The 18919-nt window shown below is 42.8% G+C and overlaps 1 protein-coding gene across 1 annotated transcript; it reads right to left on the bottom strand.

Annotated features, from left to right (window-relative positions):
• Window positions 1-960: 960 nt before the first annotated feature.
• On the bottom strand, window positions 961-18433 carry ETHE1 (ETHE1 persulfide dioxygenase). The gene is made up of 7 exons (XM_070763931.1): window positions 18194-18433; window positions 13686-13830; window positions 11551-11699; window positions 8774-8903; window positions 6846-6935; window positions 3865-3981; window positions 961-1377 (listed from the first exon to the last, which is right to left on the bottom strand). The coding sequence occupies exons 1-7, from the start codon at window positions 18326-18328 to the stop codon at window positions 1325-1327; spliced, it is 819 nt and encodes a 272-aa protein (XP_070620032.1). The 5' UTR covers window positions 18329-18433; the 3' UTR covers window positions 961-1324.
• Between the last annotated feature and the right edge of the window lie 486 nt (window positions 18434-18919).

Here is an 18919-nt window from a genome sequence, read left to right as displayed (position 1 = left end):
CGGGGGAGAGGAACGTCAGGAAGAGGAGGAGGGAGAGCAGCTTGAGACCCCCGGGGGGGGGGGGGGGCTCTCCCCAACTAGTAGCCTGAAATTCATTGGATGAAGATGGACAGGCTATAATAGACATGAGGCAGCAACGTGCAGCTCAAAGACAGGGCCAATTAGAAAGGTATTTCCATCCCTGAATTGGCAACAGCTGGGTTTGGGTGTGGTTCTCCTCAGCAGGGTTGAAAAGGCAGTCTTGTGGAGAGTTATCAACTGGGAGTTCTGTGACCTTGCTTTGATTCTCGGCGTCTCTGATCTTGGCTTGCGGCCTAGAAGTCTGGAAGACTTGGGGGAGGCGTGGGTTTTATTATCTCCAGCGTTGTTTTTGCCAGCAAGAATCCTGTTGTATTGCCTGGCCTTCGTGAAACCTCTGTGAAGCTTCATCGTGTTCCTGTCTGTAAGAACAGTTTTTGTTACCTGTGTTTGCTTTCAATTATAGAAACTGCCTTTGCTTTTTTACCAGTGTGTCTGCATACTCTTTTTGGTTGGGGTTGGCGTCTGGGGAGACCCAGACAGAACAAAACCCCAGTAATATTAAAAATCAATCACTCCCATTCACATAACAAGCATACATTACATTCATCGGCCAAGGGGCTAAATCTAATGGTGACATAGATGAGTCTTCAAACTCTTGCAGAAGGTGAGGAGGGTGGGGGCAATGCAAATCTATCTTGCCCGGCTGGAATGATTGATTGCAAGGCATTCGGTTTACAGCATTTGGACTGGAATATCTCCAGGTTTGTGAGAGAGCTTTTCACCAGGCCGGAGAGTAAAAGGGACGTTGGTGCCAATGAAGGGACTCATACCGGTTCTCTGGCAGTGTTGCCTTCGTGCAAAATGTTGCCGTCATACAGGCTTAATTATTAAGGCCCCCTTCTCCTAGCCTCCCTGCCCTAATGTTGAAATTCCAGAAGGTTAAGAAACGATGTGTTTTATTTTGTTTGACGCAAAAGGCCAGCTCTGTTGAGCTTCAGTCATTCACAACCCAAAAATCCCCCGTCAGATGTCGGAGGAAAGAGACTCAAGTCTCAAAGCAGAGCCACGCAGTGCAGATCTGAGCCGAGGCCAGGAATGCCACCCGCTCTATTTGCTAGCGAAGATATAACTAAATGAAAGCAAGGAAACTGGAGTTATAAGGTGGTTGCATCTCCGCTGGGGAATCAGTTCAAGGATTTGAAGCAAGGAGTTGCGTTTGACTTCGCTTGTGTCTTGCGCAAGAGGACAGAAGGGACACCGGGGACTTTCTGAATATTGTTGATCCTGAGAGAAGAGACGTGTCTTAAATGGGCACATCCTGGATTCCGCATTTGAGGTTCGCAGGAACAGAAATGTCTGTGAAAATAAAGAAGAGAGTGGAATCATTAGCACCAGCCGCGGTGGCGCAGTGGTGAGAGTGCGGTACTGCGGGCTATTTCTGCTGACTGCCATTTGGCAGTTCGAATCTCACCAAGATTCAGCCTTCCGTCCTTCCGAGGTCAGTTAAATGAGGACCCAGATTTTGGGGGGCAATACGCTGACTCTGTAAACCGCTTAGAAGGGGCTGTAAAAGCACTGTGAATCGGTATATAAATCTAAAGGCTGTTGCTATTAGATCCTGCGAAGGACCATAGAGATTTGCAGACCAGCAATATCTGGGATAAGAAGTTTTATCCCCCTGGCTATGGGGGAGATCCAGCTAATGTGTGTTTATTCTGAAGTGAGGCCCACGGTGTTTTTAGGGGTCTGGCAAGCTAGGAGCAGCATTCGTGTAAACCCCTTTAGATCAGTTACAAGCAAACAGCTGCATTTGTGTGATAGGTAAAGTATAATATTTATATGAGATGGGAGTATGGAATACACTCACACATATATACAGTGATACCTCGTCTTACAAACGCCTTGTCATACAAACTTTTCGAGATACAAACCTGGGGTTTAAGATTTTTTTGCCTCTTCTTACAAACTATTTTCACCTTACAAACCCACCGCCACCGCTGGGATGCCCCACCTCCGGACTTCCGTTGCCACCGAAGCACCCGTTTTTGCGCTGCTGGGATTCCCCCGAGGCTCCCCTCCATGGGAAACCCCACCTCCGGACTTCCGTGTTTTTGTGATGCTGCAGGGGAATCCCAGCAGGAGAATCCCAGCAGCGCAAAAATGGGCACTTCGCTGGCAACTGAAGTCTGGAGGTGGGGTTTCCCAGCGAGGGGAGCCTCAGTGAAATCGCAGCATCGCAACAACACAGAAGTCCGGAGGTGGGGTTTCCCATGGAGGGGAGCCTCAGGGGAATCCCAGCAGCGCAAAAACGGGCACTTCGGCTGGCAAAAGGGGTGAGTTTTGGGCTTGCACGCATTAATCGCTTTTCCATTGATTCCTATGGGAAACATTGTTTCATCTTACAAACTTTTCACCTTAAGAACCTCGTCCCGGAACCAATTAAGTTTGTAAGACAAGGTATCACTGTACGTGTGGGTATATAATGCATACATACAGCGTGAGTATATGTGTGTGTGTGTATACAATACATATTTTGTATGAGAGAGAGAAAGAGAGAGAGAGAGAGAGAGAGAGAGAGCATACACACCAAGGGCAAGCACAGTGCCAAAAAGGCAAGAAAAACAAAAAGGCCAAAAATAAGACGCCGACCGCACGTACAGACGGAAACTCGGCATCTGCATATGTTCAGAAGAAAAAATAAAATTCCCAAAACATCCCCCCCTGCCCCCCAAAAAATCTGAAAATAAGATGGCGACCACATGCGACCACTACGGAGAGGGGCGGCATACAAATCCAATAAATAAATAAATAAAATAAACACACAGTGCTGGAAACTTGACATCTGCACATGCTCAGGAAATAAAATTTAAATTTAAAAAAAAAAGATGGCGTTGCCCATGGACCAGCATGGACTGAAACAGTTCTGTGACATCATTGTGACATCACCAACAGTCACTAATGGTGCAGACGAACCAGTCCGAACCAGGAAGAACACACAAGTATACACAGATAGTGTGTGTGTATGTGTTTGTCCGTCCGTCCGTCTATTCACACCGACTGCTTTATGGTTCCAACATAATGTACAAATCAGAAAATTACAAATCAGAAAATCACTTAATTTACTCTCCAGGTTCATCATATTGCACAAAAACCTTAACCAGATACTATCTCGGTCTGCAGCCTTAGTAATTTAGAAACCAGTTGCAGGAGAGCAATTTGTCTTTCGTGGGAACGATTTCGGTTCTGCAATTTCCTCCAACGAAAGACTTTCACAAAATTTCCACCCTTCTTTTTTTTGAAGTCTACTACAGTGGTTCTTCCAGAAGAGCCATTAACAGCGATGGTGAAACTATGGCACGGGTGCCACAGGTGGCACGCGGAGCCATGTCTGCTGGCACATGAGCCGTTGCCCTAGCTCAGCTCCAACGTGCATGTGTGTGCTGGCCAGTTGATTTTTGGCATGCACAGAGGCTCTGGGAGGGCGTTTTTGGCTTCCAGAGAGCCTCCTGGGGGATGCGGGAGGGTGTTTTTACCCTCCTCCAGTTCCAGGGAAGCCTTTGGAGCCTGGGGAGGGCGAAACATGAGCCTACTGGGCCCACCAGAAGTTGGGAAACAGGCTGTTTCCGGCCTCCAGAAGGCCTCCAAAGGGGAGCTATTTTCGCCCTCCCCAGGCATTGAATTATGGGTGTGGACATGCACATAGTGCGCGCACATTCTTTGGGCACCTGACGAAAAAAAGGTTCACCATCACTGGCCATTAACATGGAGCAGATCATGGTCCTGAACGGACCTCTCCTGTTCCTCTCTCCCTCGCTCTCTCTGAGTCACAAAAGACAGTCTCACCGATCTTTTTGGGTTTGGGTAGGTTCAGATTGTTCATAAGCTCAATGAAACCCTCCTTAGACAAGATCAGACGAGGATTCAGCGTCCGTTCTTCCTCCACCGTCGACACTGTCTGGCCTGGAAGGGAGGAAGAGGAAAGAGAACGGGTGTTATTGTGCATAGAATAATTTTAAGGTTTCAGTTCACGAGGCCTCGCGCCATAATAAATGTGGTGTATCTCCAGAGGTGGGCTTCTGCTCCCACGAGTGGGGGGGAGAATGACGCAGTGAGGGTAGAAAAAAATGGAGCTCTTTTTAAAAGAATCAAACGTACAATTTTTTAAAAGTTTTGTAAAGAGTTTGACATGGTTTGATTCCTTAGAGGAAAGTTTTGAATACATTGATTTTAGCTTGCATAAAGAAGCCGAAGGAACATGGAAAACATGATCATAAACTATTCATTTGAAAGATTAGATCAAAGTGCGGGGCATATTTGAATACCGTAGATATAGTTTTGACCCCCCCCCCCCCTTTCTCCTAATACTATTGTGATGGTTAGATAAAATTTAGGATTTAGTTGATATGAAAGGGAATATTTGAAGATATGGAATTTGTTCCTTTTTTTCTTTCTTTTTTCTTTGTTAAAGGGCAATTACAGTGGAACCCCGACATAAGAGCTGCTCTACTTAAGAGCAACTCGAGATAAGAGCTGGGAGGGGAGAGATATTTTTGTTCTACTTACAAGCCCAAATTCGAGATACAAGCGCCAAGGAGCTGTCTCCTGAAGCCAAACGCTAACTTCCGCGTTCGGCTTCAGGAGACAGCTGCGAAGCGGCGCGCGTGTTTTAAAAGGTTGCAGCCGGCCTGGGGGGCTCGGGGGGGTGCTTGCAGCTTTCTTTCTTGCTCTTTTTCTTTCTCTCTTTTACCTTCCCTTCCTCTATTTCTTCTTTTCTTTCTCCTTCCCACCTTCTTCCCTCCCTCCCTCCCTTCACTCATTCCTCTCTTACTCTCCCCTTTCATAAGTTTCCTTGCTTCCTTCCTCTGTTCCTGTCCCTTCCCTCTTTCCTTCCTTCCTTCCCACCCTCCGTCCATTCATTCACCCATTCCTCTCTTGATCGCTTAAAGCCGGTCCCTGGTGCAAAAAGGGTTGGGGACCTCTGTCCTACAGGATTGGGTGGCAGAGAAGTTGAACATATGTAAATTTAAAAGTTTAAGAAAGTTTACAAGTTAAGTGAAAGAAACTTCATTATTCATTTATATGTACATGTACATTTCTTCATTAAAAACATGTCTTTCTGCATAATTTAGACTAACTTTGTGAGTTTTTTGAGGGCTGGAACCAATTAAAATTATTTACATTAATTCCTATGGGGAAAAGTCGTTCGAGATAAGAGCTGCTCGACTTAAGAGCCCAGGTCCGGAACGAATTAAACTCGTATCTCGAGGTACCACTGTATTATAAAATTAGGGTTAAGTAATATACATGAAATTGATATTGATATTGAAATTGATATGCCCCTACTCTCCCTGCCTTCCGTAAAGTTCTTAAAACCCACCTCTGTCGTCAGGCATGGGGGAACTGAAACATCTCCCCCGGGCATGTACAATTTATGTATGGTATGTTTGTGTGTGTGCTTGTTAGTATATTGGGGTTCTTTTTAAACTTTTTTAAATATTTAAATTCATTTGGATTTGTTACGATTTGTTGATGCCTTGTTGTGAGCCGCCCCGAGTCCGCGGAGAGGGGCGGCATACAAATCTAAATAATAAATAAATAAAATAAATAAATAAATAAATTAAGGAGGTATGGAGAAGATTGAAGCACTGCGGCCTAAAAGTATTAGATGAGATCAGAGAGAAAGCAGCTTAAAAAGTGTATTAGGTAATAACATTTTCAATGTGTATAAGGAATTAGAATAATTATTTTTGTCCGTGTGTCAAAAGTAAAAGGAGGCAGCATTTGATGAATATCAAATGTGATATGATGAATTATTGTAATGTAAATGAGGAATGACGGTATGTAATGTTGCATATGTGTTGGGAGTGAAAAATTTAAAAAACATATTGGAAAAAAAAGTGTGGGGCATATTTGAGAGCTTGTTCCTGACGTGGCTGTGGCAGGGCTGAAATAAACCAGTAATTCTGGATGAATTGGCTAATATGAAGAAAGAGAGTCTTTGATTAGCTTTATGAATCATTGTAAATGGAGAAAAACGTGAACTAAGCCACTCCCACCCAGTCACATGGTGGGCAAGCCACTCCTACTCAGTCACGTGACCTTTAATGAACCACCGCCCATCACATGATCGTCAAGCCACTCCCACCTGGTCACACGGCTGGCAAGCCACTCGTACCCGGTCACATGACCATCAAGGGTCCAAAGACGGGCTACAAGAATGGTGGAAGGTCTTAAGCATAAAACGTATCAGGAAAGACTTAATGAACTCAATCTGTAGAGTCTGGAGGACAGAAGGAAAAGGGGGGACATAATCGAAACATTTAAATATATTAAAGGGTTAAATAAGGTCCAGGAGGGAAGTGTTTTTAATAGGAAAGTGAACACAAGAACAAGGGGACACAATCTGAAGTTAGTTGGGGGAAAGATGAAAAGCAACGTGAGAAATTATTATTTCACTGAAAGAGTAGTAGATCCTTGGAACAAACTTCCAGCAGACGTGGTTGGTAAATCCACAGTCACTGAATTGAAACATGCCTGGGATAAACATATATCCATTGTAAGATAAAATACAGGAAATAGTATAAGGGCAGACTAGATGGACCATGAGGTCTTTTTCTGCCGTCAGTCTTCTATGTTTCTATGTTTCTTCTAAGCCACACCCACAAAATAAGCCACGCCTACAGTGGCATAAAATTTTTGGCAGCCCATCACTGTGTATCTCTATCCAATTCAGAATGTTGATCGTAAGCGTGAAATCCAATGCAAAGCAAACTTAAAGATTAAAAAAAGAATAGCGAGTAAAAAAAAAGGGCTCACCAACTCACCTGTGTAGTCGTGGGCCGGATAGATCAGACAGTCACCTGGAAGGGTGAAGATTTTCTTGTGGATGGAGTGGTAAAGGGTTTCCGCAGAACCTGGAGACGAGAAGGGAGTTGTAAATAGTGTAGTCTTCTCTGCACTTTTTCTAGAGTCTCAACATCCTTTTTGCAGGATTCTAAGTGCGGCCTTACCAAGGCCTTATAAAGTGGTATTAACACTTCGTGTGATCTTGATTCTAGCCCTCTGTTTATGCAGCCTAGAGCTGTCATGGCTTTTTTGGCAGCTGCTGCACACTGCTGGCTCATATTTAAATGGCTGTCCACTAGGACTCCAAGATCTCTCAAGATGTGAACCCCGGGCCTTGAGGTTGACACCCCTGGTCTAAAGCAAGTAGAGTTTTGGGTCACCTGGAACAACAAGATCAAGCCTCCAATAGGTATGCATAAAATTCCGTTTCAAACGGCATCCCTGGATAGTTCAATGGATTTGCAGCTGGCTGAAGCGTAGACATCAGAGAGTTATTGTTAATGGCGAGTATTCTGAGCAGAGACAGGTTACAAGCGGTGTGCCACAAGGGTCTGTTCTGGGTCCTATGCTTTTTAATATGTTTGTGAGTGACATAGGGGAAGGTTTGGTAGGGAAGGTTTGCCTATTTGCTGGAGACCTCACCTACAAAAAGATATTGACAAAATTGAACAGGTCCAAAGACGGGCTACAAGAATGGTGGAAGGTCTTAAGCATAAAACGTATCAGGAAAGACTTCATGAACTCAATCTGTATAGTCTGGAGGACAGAAGGAAAAGGGGGGACATGATCAAAACATTTAAATATGTTAAAGGGTTAAATAAGGTCCAGGAGGGAAGTGTTTTTAATAGGAAAGTGAACCCAAGAACAAGGGGACACAATCTGAAGTTAGTTGGGGGAAAGATCCAAAGCAACGTGAGAAAATATTATTTTACTGAAAGAGTAGTAGATCCTTGGAACAAACTTCCAGCAGACGTGGTAGATAAATCCACAGTAACTGAATTTTAACATGCCTGGGATAAGCATAGATCCATCCTAAGATAAAATACAGAAAATAGTATAAGGGCAGACTAGATGGACCATGAGGTCTTTTTCTGCCGTCAGACTTCTATGTTTCTATCAACGGCCAAACGGTTCTTCTTGAAACGGCTTTTCCTAAACACAGAGTGGACTTTGCTCACACAATGTGTAAACATCATAGGGAGGCCTATGATGTTTACACATTGTGCTGAATAAGGAAGTTAAAGTCAAGGGAGCAGCATTATGAACTCTCCTTGGAGATTCTGACAAGTTTCCTCCTACTATGGATAGTGCTCAACTTACGGCCACATTTTGAGCCCCGAAATTTATGTTGCTAAGTGAATAATTTATTTGCCCCATTTTATGACTTTTCTTGCATGTTGGTTGAGGGGGGTACTCACAGTTGTTCAATTAACAGCTTGCCTCTAGAAGTTGTGAATGTCCCAACACTGGAAGTTTTTAAGAAGATGTTAAATAACCATCTATCTGAAGTAGTGTAGGGTTTCCTGCCTAAGCAGGGGGTTGGACTAGAAGACCTCCAAGGTCCCTTCCAACTCCTTCCTGCCTAAAAGTCTGTGCTGACGACCAGAGGTGGGTTCTTCCAGGTTCGGACCAGTTTGGACTGCAACCAGTGGTCAAATATTTTACAACTCACCACTGCACATGATCCCAGGACACAATGTAAATCGTGCGAACATGGGGATATTGCAACAGTCGCGAGTGTGAAAAATGGTTCTAAGTCCCTGTTTTCCATGGCTGTTGTAACTTCAAACACTCACTAAGTGAGCTGTTGTAAGTCGAGGACTATCTGTATAAAAATCTCCGCTCCTTCAGAAGCTGCAAAGCCGAAATAGGGCTCATATAACCGGATCCGAAAAGTTTTCCATACCTTGTTGGAAGTCTGTCCTGCCGCATCCCCGGATCAGCAAAGCATCTCCGGTAAAGGCCATGGTGTTGTCGTTCAGCACATAAGTCAGGCAGCCGTCCGTATGGCCAGGGGTGGCATGAGCTTGTAATGTCTGAAACCATAATAATGTGTCAATCACGTTCCTAGAGTCTGTTTCATGCTCTAGTCTCATGCTCATGCTCTGAGTCTTCGGAGAGGGGCGGCATACAAGTCTAATAAATTATTATTATTATTTATATTAGCATGTAATGTGTCCAGTTCTGGAGACCTCACCTACAAAAAGATATGGATAAAATTGAACGGGTCCAAAGACGGGCTACAAAAATGATGGAAGATCTTAAGCATAAAACCTATCAGGAAAGACTTCATGAACTCAATCTGTAGAGTCTGGAGGACAGAAGGGAAAGTGGGGACATGATTGAAGCATTTAAATATGTTAAAGGGTTAAATAAAGTTCAGGAGGGAAGTGTTTTCAATAGGAAAGTGAACACAAGAATAAGTGGGCACAATCTGAGGTTAGTTGGGGGAAAGAGCAGAAGCAAAGTGAGAAAATATTATTTTACTGAAAGAGTAGTAGATGTTTAGAACAAACTTCCAGCAGACGTGGTTGGTAAATCTACAGTAACTGAATTTAAACATGCCTGGGATAAACATAGATCCATCCTAAGATAAAATACAGGAAATAGTATAAGGGCAGACTAGATGGACCATGAGGTCTTTTTCTGCTATCAATCTTCTATGTTTCATACTACTGTATTTCTTGTTCCCCTCCTTAAAATAATGGAACTCTCAAAATTGAGTGACTGGGCAACAAAATGGCAAATGCATTTTAACCTAAACAAGTGTAAAGTTATGCCTATCGGGGCAAAGAACCCCAATTATACCTACCAACTGATGGGGACCAAGCTTTCTGAGACAGCCCAAGAAAGGGATCTTGGGGTTTTGGTGGACAGCTCAATGAAGATGTCAACTCAGTGCATAGCAGCAGTTAAAAAAAAAGAAGGTAACTTCTAGGAAATTATTTATTCTTTATTTATTAATCGGATTTGTATGCCACCCCTCTCTGAGGACTCGAAACAAATACATCCAAGCAGAGCTTTTGCAGAAGTACGAGAGAATTAAGCAAGTCCGTTGATGAATTGTGGGAAAAGAAACGAGGAGGCAGGGGTGGAGGTGCAGGAAATGATAAACATATTATTTCTAAATGAGAGGAACTAGTAGCGTCGCTCCATTATGTCCTGGGCAGGCTCCCTCTTACATACTGTTGTGGTTAGCTCTGGCCCAGCTCCTGCCCCAAGGACTGTGGATGTCGGGGAGACATCCACATGCTGCAGGCCTGTTTTGCCCTCAGTGGAATCTGTTGATGAAGGCTCCTCTGACCAAGAAGACATGAGTGACAGGGAGGAGGAGAGTGGGGCAGACAGCTCAGAAGGAGATCAATTATCTAGCTCCTCCTTGGAATCAGAACAAGAGTTAAAGATACAGCCACGCATGCGGAGAGCGATGCATAGGCAGCAACAACTGAGAGATTATTATCAAAGAAAATGAGGCCACCTGTGGTTGGGTGGGGCTGTGGTCAATAGTGAGGCTGCTATAAATAGCAGCCTGTGGGTTTGGCCATTGAGGAGGATTATCTGATCATTGTGTTTCGTGCCTGCTTTACTGACTTTGACTTTTTGTGTGCTGACTTTTCCCCGCTTTGAAACTAAACCAGAGCAAAGTGTGTTTCACTTTGTGAAAGAAGGACTGTGAATTGCTTCACAGCTGCAAGCTAAGTATCACAGAACTGATAAGGGACTTGTACCAATTACCAGTTTCTTTGGAGACGAGTGCTCTTTGCTATACCAAAAGAGGGCTTGGTTTAAGTGAATTTTCATTATAAAGAACATTGTTTTGAATTTTCAAACGTGTGTGTGTCTGAAATTTGTACCTGTGAATTTTTGGGAGGATTCTACCAGAGAGCCCGACAGAACACATACTATGTCTATAATTTATGAAGGATTCAGGGAAAAAAATGGATTAAAATAAAATAAAGAACAGGTCTGCTTAACATTGGTGGCATTTGCTTAACGACCACCACCATAAAGGTTGTAAAATCGGGTTGGTCACGTGAACAAACTGTTTTACTATCGTCACTGTTTATGACTGCGATAGACAGCCTATTTCAATCATACGTCAAGAGCTACCAGTAGCCAAAGTGAAGGAACCTTAAGAGTCCCGATCAGTGACGTGCTGCTATGGTTACGGTCAGGTACGTATAACTGGTAGAAAAATTTTGATTTTTTTTTTCTTTTTTTCCCTTCTGGGCTCTGGGTATGTTTTTCCTAAATGCGGTTGAATGTGTATAATTTTAGAAGAGTTGTACATACACATAGCAGATAATGTATATTTTTGTGTGCCTGTGTGTAATATGTATGTACACATGTGGCATATATACATAGAATTAAACTGTTTAATTTGGATGTTCAGTAATAGTAAATAAATAGGGAAACTATCTCTTTTTGGCGAGGAGAGGCCGGGCACCCGAACCCAAACCCTTGACGTGAGTGACTTCAAGTTGGCCACCTTTAACCCAATCACATGACCTTTAAGCCTCCCCCTGGTCACATGATCATCAAGCCACTCCCATCTGGTCACATGGCCAGAAAGCCATGCCCACAAAACAAGCCACGCCCACAGTGTGGTAGTTAAAAAAATTGCAGCCCCTCACTGGTCCCGTTCCTGTTTATGCTTCTCCGAGGATCTGTTCACAGACTTACAAAAGTTCCAAATTTGAGGTGATGGCCTTCCTGGATCAGAAGATCAGCGATGGCCCCACTGTCCTTAGAGATGACACTCCGACAGCCCGGAAGGAGCTGCTTCAGGAGTCCCGTGCCGGAGATATGATCAGCGTGGCAATGGGTGTTGACTAATTTAAAAAAAAAGGAGAAATGCACAGTTGTTTTCCTAAAGACACAAGATCAAAGATCTAACTGCAAGTTATTACAACGTGGTTGTGATGACCCAGGGCACAGCACAGAGATAATATAAACAGAAGTTCAAACTGTCCATTTTAGTACTCTCTCCTTGTTTAGTTTCCACCTATTGCTTCTTGTTCTACGCTCAGGTGTTTTGGAGAATAGGTTGACTCCCTCTTCTTTGTGGCAACCCCTGAGATTTTATTTATTTATTTTATTTATTCATTTGTCCAATACACAAGTACATAGGAAGAAAATAGACATGTGATAATATAAAAAGAGTGAAAGCGGGCTTAGAGGAGAGGATATATGACAGGAAGAGAATATATAATATATAAGATAGGTGAAAGAAAGGAAAGACAATTGGACAGGGGACGAAAGGCACACCGGTGCACTTATGTACGCCCCTCACTGGCCTCTTAGGAATCTGGAGAGGTCAATCATGGAGAGTCTGAGGGAGAAGTGTTGGGGGTTAGGGGTTGACACAATTGAGTCCGGCAATGAGTTCCACGCTTCGATAACTCGGTTGTTGAAATCATATTTTTTACAGTCAAGTTTGGCGCGGTTCGTATTGAGTTTGAATTTGTTGCGTGCTCTTGTGTTGTTGCGGTTGAAGCTGAAGTAGTCATTGACTGGTAGGACGTTGCAGCATATGATCTTGTGGGCAATACTCAGATCATGTTTTAGACGCCGTAGTTCTAGGCTTTCTAGGCCTAGGATTGTAAGTCTGTTTTCGTAGGATATTCTATTTCGAGTGGAGGAGTGAAGGGCTCTTCTGGTGAAATTGATATTGGAACACTGCTATCATTGTCTCCCCTGGTCCTTCTTTTCATTAAATTGTTCCCCCTATAATTTATTTTCAGTCTTAAATCTGTTTTCTTAAAAAGGAAAGACATTACTTTAAAAGGAGATCAATCTTCCTTCGGCAAATAACATCCAGAGAGGTTGAACCCCAATTCTTTGGTTACCAAGCACCACTGCCCCCTCTGTTCAGTTATTCATCTCCAATTCTATCATGGCTACTTCCTTAAGATCCTGAGATACCATGATTGCTGTGTGGTTTTCTTTTCTTTGTTTTCTTTCACGAGGGGTGTGCATAAGTGCCCCAGTGTGCCTTCCGTCCCCTGTCCAATTGTCTCCCCTTATCTCATTTCTCTTTTCTTCCTTTCAAATATCTTCACCTATACTTTTATATCTTTTCTTCTATTCTTTTTTTTACTTTTATTATTACATATCTTTCTCTTCAATGTGTATTATGTATTGCAGTGATTTTCAACCTTTTTTGAGCCGCGGCACATTTTTTACATTTACGAAACCCTGGGGCACATTGAGTGGCGGGAGGGGGGGGGCACTAAAAAAAGTTTGGACAAAAAAATTCTCTCTCTCTCTCTTCCTCCCTTTCACTCTATTTCTTTCTCCCTCCCTCTTTCTCTCCCTTCCTCTTTCTTTCTCTCCCCTCCCTCTTTCTTTCTTTCTCTCTCTCTCCATCCCTCTTTCTTTCTCTTCCTTCCTTCCTCTCTTTTTTGGTCTCTTTCTCTCTCCCTCCCTCCATATCTTTCTCTCTCTCTCCTTCCCTCCCTCTCTTTTTCTCTCTCTCTTGCTCTCTCTCTCTTTCTTTCTTTCTCTAGTTCTCTATCTCTCTCTTTCTTTCTTTCTTTCTTTCTTTCTCTCTCTCTCTTGTTCTCTTTCTCTCTCTCTCGCTCTTTCTCTCTCTTGCTTTCTTTCTCTCTCTTGCTTTCTTTCTTTCTTTCTTTCTCTCTTTCTTTCTCTCTCTCTTGCTTTCTTTCTCTCTGAGCTTCGCGGCACACCTGACCATGTCTCGCGGCACACTAGTGTGCCACGGCACACTGGTTGAAAAACACTGATGTATTGGACAAAACAAACAAACAAACAAACAAACAAACAAATAAATAAATAAATAAATAAAAACAACTCACCTGCATATAGCAAATTAAGTCCAAGTTGCTTCACCAATGTTGAATCTCGTTTGGCAGTTTCCAAAACGGGATCTATTAGAACAGCTTCTTTTGTCTTCATATCTGCCAGCAGGTAAGTGTAAGTATAACTTTCGGACTCAAAGAGCTGGTAGGTGAAGAGAGAAAAAACAATAAGTTGGCCAAGTGAAACAGTCCAATTGTATCCAGCCAATGCTGGCTGGGGAATTCTGAGAATCAAAGTCCAAAAGTTGCCAAGTTTGAAGATTCTTGCTCTAGCCATGGAAATGTTTAAATTGAAAGGATTATTATTGTTGCTGGTTGTTGTTGTTATCATTATGTATCTATGTATGTTTTTTATATATTGGGGTTTCTTGTTTTTTAGACTTTTTGAATGTATTATTGTTATTTCAGAGTTTAACTATTAGATTTGTCATTATGTATTGTTTTTATCATTGCTGTGAGCCGCCCCGAGTCTACGGAGAGGGGCGGCATACAAATCTAAATAATAATAATAATAATAATAATAATAATAATAATAATAATAATAATTTATTAGATTTGTATGCCGCCCCTCTCCGAAGACTCGGGGCGGCTCACAACAAGCGATAAAACAATATTGTACAGGCACAAATCTAATATTAAGAAAAAACTAAAAACCCTATCAATTTAAAAAACCAAACAGCACATACATGCCAAACATAAATTATAATAAGCCTGGGGGAAAGGTGTCTCAAATCCCCCATGCCTGGCGGTATAGATGGGTCTTAAGTAGTTTACGGAAGACAAGGAGGGTGGGAGCAGTTCTAATCTCCGGGGGGAGTTGATTCCAGAGGGCCGGGGCCGCCACAGAGAAGGCTCTTCCCCTGGGGCCCGCCAGACGACATTGTTTAGTCGACGGGACCCGGAGAAGGCCAACTCTGTGGGACCTAACTGGTCGCTGGGATTCGTGCGGTATTATTATTATTATTATTATTATTATTATTATTATTATTATTATTATTATCATTATGTCAATACAACACAGCAAATGAGATCACTATGCTGGATTTTGTATTTCATAATCAGTCGGGTGCTTCCAAAGCACCTAGGACTGCGTGATGTAGTGGCGAATTATGTGTGCCAATCCCAGTAAAGCGGCCTTTTGCAATTGACAGATCAAGATTTTGTCAATTCCGATGGTTCTCTATTATTATTATTATTATTATTATTATTATTATTATTATTATTATTATTTAAAAATAAACTACTAAATTTCCATTGTATCCAATGGAAAATTCCTGACATCGATCAGTGGAACAGCTTGCCTCTAGAAGTTGTGAATGCTCCAACACTGGAAGTTTTTAAGATGTTGGATAACCATTGGTCTGAAGCAGTATAGGGTTTCCTGCTTGAGCAAGGGGTTGGGCTAGAAGACTTCCAAGGTCCCTTCCAACTCAGTTATTATTATTATAACATGCGAAGCTCCATTTCCTCCCATACCCCAAAATCTCCAAATCTTTTGAATTTCCTCTTTTCAGAGAGAAAACATTGACATACATACACGCAGACACACAACCAAGTAACATTTCCTATTCTACCCCTTATTTATTTGTTCGTTCGTTTGACTACTATGCCGCCCTTCCAGAAGCGATTGGGGCGGCATACACAACATTGTAAATACAAACAATGTATGTGAAGAAATTGAATTATTATTATTTTTTTTAAAAGAAATATACAAAGTTAGCAGAAATTCTAAAAAAACCCATGTACAGTCCTCCACATACTCCAAAGACCTTGGAGTACTCATATCCAATGACCCAAGTGCCAGAGTCCACTGTAAACAGCATTGCCAAAAAAGCATTAAGAGTTGTTAATCTAATCTTACGTAGTTTCTTCTCCAAAAATATTGAACTGCTAACCGGAGCTTACAAAACTTTTGTCAGACCAATTCTGGAGCACAGTTCACCTGTATGGAACCCGCATTGCATATCAGACATAAATACAATCGAGAGAGTCCAGAAATATTTCACAAGAAGAGTCCTTCACTCCTCCTCTCTCAATAAAGCACCTTACTCCATCAGACAATTTGCAACTACCTCGCCTCCGATCTGATCTAACAGAAGTTCATAGAAACATATACCAAAATGTCCTTCCTGTTAGTGACTACTTCACCTTCAACCGCAACAACACACAAGCACATAATAGATTCAAACTTAATGTAAACCGCTCCAAATTAGATTGCAAAAAATACGACTTCAGCAATAGTGATCAACGGCTGGAATGCACTATCTGAATCTGGTTTCTTCCTTAAACCCCAAAATCTTTAACCTCAGATTGGCTACTGTTGATCTCTCCCCCCTTTCTAAGAGATCTGTAAGGAGCGTGCATAAGCGCACCATTGTGCCTACCGTCCCTGTCCTATTTGTCTTCTTTTATCATTATTTACTACTTACGTTATGCTTATACAAACTATACTCCTCAAAAAAATAAAGGGAACGCTCAAATAACACACCCTAGATCTGAATGAATGAAATATTCTCATTGAATACTTTGTTCTCTATAAAACTCTAGTTAAATTTATTTTACCAGGATATTTGAAATGGGAGGGGTCAGGTTTGAAAGACTGACACCAGCTGATGTTAAAACGGTGATATTCACTATCTTTTCCTATCAGGCAGCCTTCAAATACGTTGCGGTCCTCCAGTACATCCGTAACAATCAACATAGCTTTTTTTAAATCCATCATTGCCAGGCTGGTGAAATATATACTGCTCAAAAAAAATAAAGGGAACGCTCAAAGAACACATCCCAGATCTGAACGAATGACATATTCTCATTGAATACTTTGTTCTGTACAAAGTTGAATGTGCACAACAGCATGTGAAATTGACTGTCAATCAATGTTGCTTCCTAAGTGGACAGTTTGATTTCACAGAAGTTTAATTTACTTGGAGTTATATTCTGTTGTTTAAGTGTTCCCTTTATTTTTTTTGAGCAGTGTACAATGTTATACTTTTTTGACAAAATAAATAAATAAAATTGAATTCTTCCCCTGCCCTGGATTACAATACCCATCCTCTCCACCCTCCCGGGCAAGACCGAAGCCCAAATTTAAAGCGAGGGCAGCTAAAGCGAAGTCCGTCCTCCTCGAAAGCATGCTTGGAGTCCCGCCAAAGTGCTGTGTGTGTTTGTGTGTGTCTATGTGTGTGTGTTTTATTTATTTATTTGTTTTGCCCAGTATGTATTGGTGGTTTACAGAGATATAATAATATTTATATACATGATACTAGTAAAAGAGAAACATTAGGACAGGGGACTTATGCACACCCCTTACTGATATCTTAGGAATTGGGAGAGGTCAACAGTGGATAGTCTATGGGTAAAGGTTTTTGGGGTTAGGTGATGATACTACAGAGTCTGGTAATGATTTCCATGCATCAACTACTCGGTTACTAAAATTGTATTTCTTGCAGTCGAGTTTGGAGCAGTTTACTTTAAGTTTGTATCTGTGGTGTGCTCGTGTGTTGTTGTGGTTGAAGCTGAAGTAGTCGTTGGCAGGAAGGACGTTATAGCAGATGGGCTGTGCTTAGGTCTTGTTTAAGGCGACCTACTTCTAATCTTTCTAATCCTAGGATTGTGAGTCTAGTTGCGTAGGGTTGCAAGTGGAGGACTTTTCTAGTAAAGTATCTCTGGACATTTTCTAGAGCAGTGATTTTCAACCTTTTTTGAGCCACGGCACATTTTTTACATTTACGAAACCCTGGGGCACATTGAGCGGCGAGGGGGGGGGGCGACTAAAAAAGTTTGGACAAAAAAATTCTCTCTCTCTCTCTTCCTCCCTTTCACTCTATTTCTTTCTCCCTCCCTCTTTCTCTCCCTTCCTCTTTCTTTCTCTCCCCTTCCTCTTTCTTTCTTTCTCTCTCTCTCCATCCCTCTTTCTTTCTCTTCCTTCCTTCCTCTCTTTTTTGGTATCTTTCTCCCTCCCTACCTCCCTCTATGTCTTTCTCTCTCTCTCCTTCCCTCCCTCTCTTTCTCTCTCTCTCTTGCTTTCTTTCTCTCTCTTGCTCTCTCTCTTTCTCTCTCTCTTTCTCTTGTTCTCTCTCTCTCTCTCTTTCTTTCTTTCTTTCTCTCTCTCTCTTGTTCTCTTTCTCTCTCGCTCTTTCTCTTGCTTTCTTTCTCTCTTTCTTTCTCTCTCTCTTGCTTTCTTTCTCTCTGAGCTTCGCGGCACACCTGACCATGTCTCGCGGCACACTAGTGTGCCACGGCACACTGGTTGAAAAACCCTGTTCTAGAGCAGTGTTTCCCAACCTTGGCAACTTGAAGATATTTGGACTTCAACTCCCAGGATTCCCCAGCCAGCGAATGCTGGCTGGGGAATCCTGGGAGTTGAAGTCCAAATATCTTCAAGTTGCCAAGGCTAGAGTGTTTATGTCCGAAATCCAGTGTAGGTTCCAGACAGATGAGCTGTATTCTAGGAGTGTGTGTGTGTGTGTGTGTGTGTGTGTGTGTGCCCACCTGTGGGAGCTCACCTGTCGGAAGAGCAGCCCGCGGCGCTGGGCAGAGCCGGCGCAGTAGCATCGCTGCGGGAGGCTGGTGCCTGGAAGCGGCCGGTTCAAGAGCCGCAGGGCGGCCGCAGGGCATCTCCGGAGCAGCAGCCGCTTCATAATCGGGCGGTCCCTCTTGACGCCGTGCCAGCAGCCTTCGAGGAACCGGAGCGGAGGGCGAAGCGACGCCCTTTAACGGTGGCTCGGCTGGGTTGGGCTGGAGGGGAGGGGAGAGGACGCGCCTCCTTTTAAAGGGCCAGAGGCGCCGCAGAGGTCGCGACCGGACTACAACTCCCGGCAGCCTCTGCCGGCACGGGCCGCGAGGAGGAACGCTGGGACTTGTAGGAAGGAATGCCTCCACGCATGTTTTAAAAAGTTTCCAAAGTTGAGAAAGACAGAGTTTACTTCTGGGCAGCCTGGGGTGGGATTGCGAGGAAGCTCTTCTAGAAATAAGGAGGAATTTTCTGATAGAGAATAGAATGGAATGGACAGGAGAGGAGAGCAAATAGAATAGAATGGAATAATAATAATAATATGGAATAATAACAACAACAACAACAACAACAACAACAACAAGACTAGACTAGACAGACTTGACTAAACTAGTATAGAATAGGAATAGAATAGAATAGAATTCTTAGTGGGCAAATGTGACTGGACACACAAGGAATTTGTCTTTGGTGCATATGCAGATACATTTGTCAAGGATCA

Source organism: Erythrolamprus reginae, chromosome 11 (assembly GCF_031021105.1).
Source record: "Erythrolamprus reginae isolate rEryReg1 chromosome 11, rEryReg1.hap1, whole genome shotgun sequence".
Taxonomy (NCBI): Eukaryota; Metazoa; Chordata; class Lepidosauria; order Squamata; family Dipsadidae; genus Erythrolamprus; species Erythrolamprus reginae.
The sequence above is the reverse complement of the archived record's forward strand: the minus strand, read 5'-3'. Positions and strand labels throughout refer to the sequence as shown.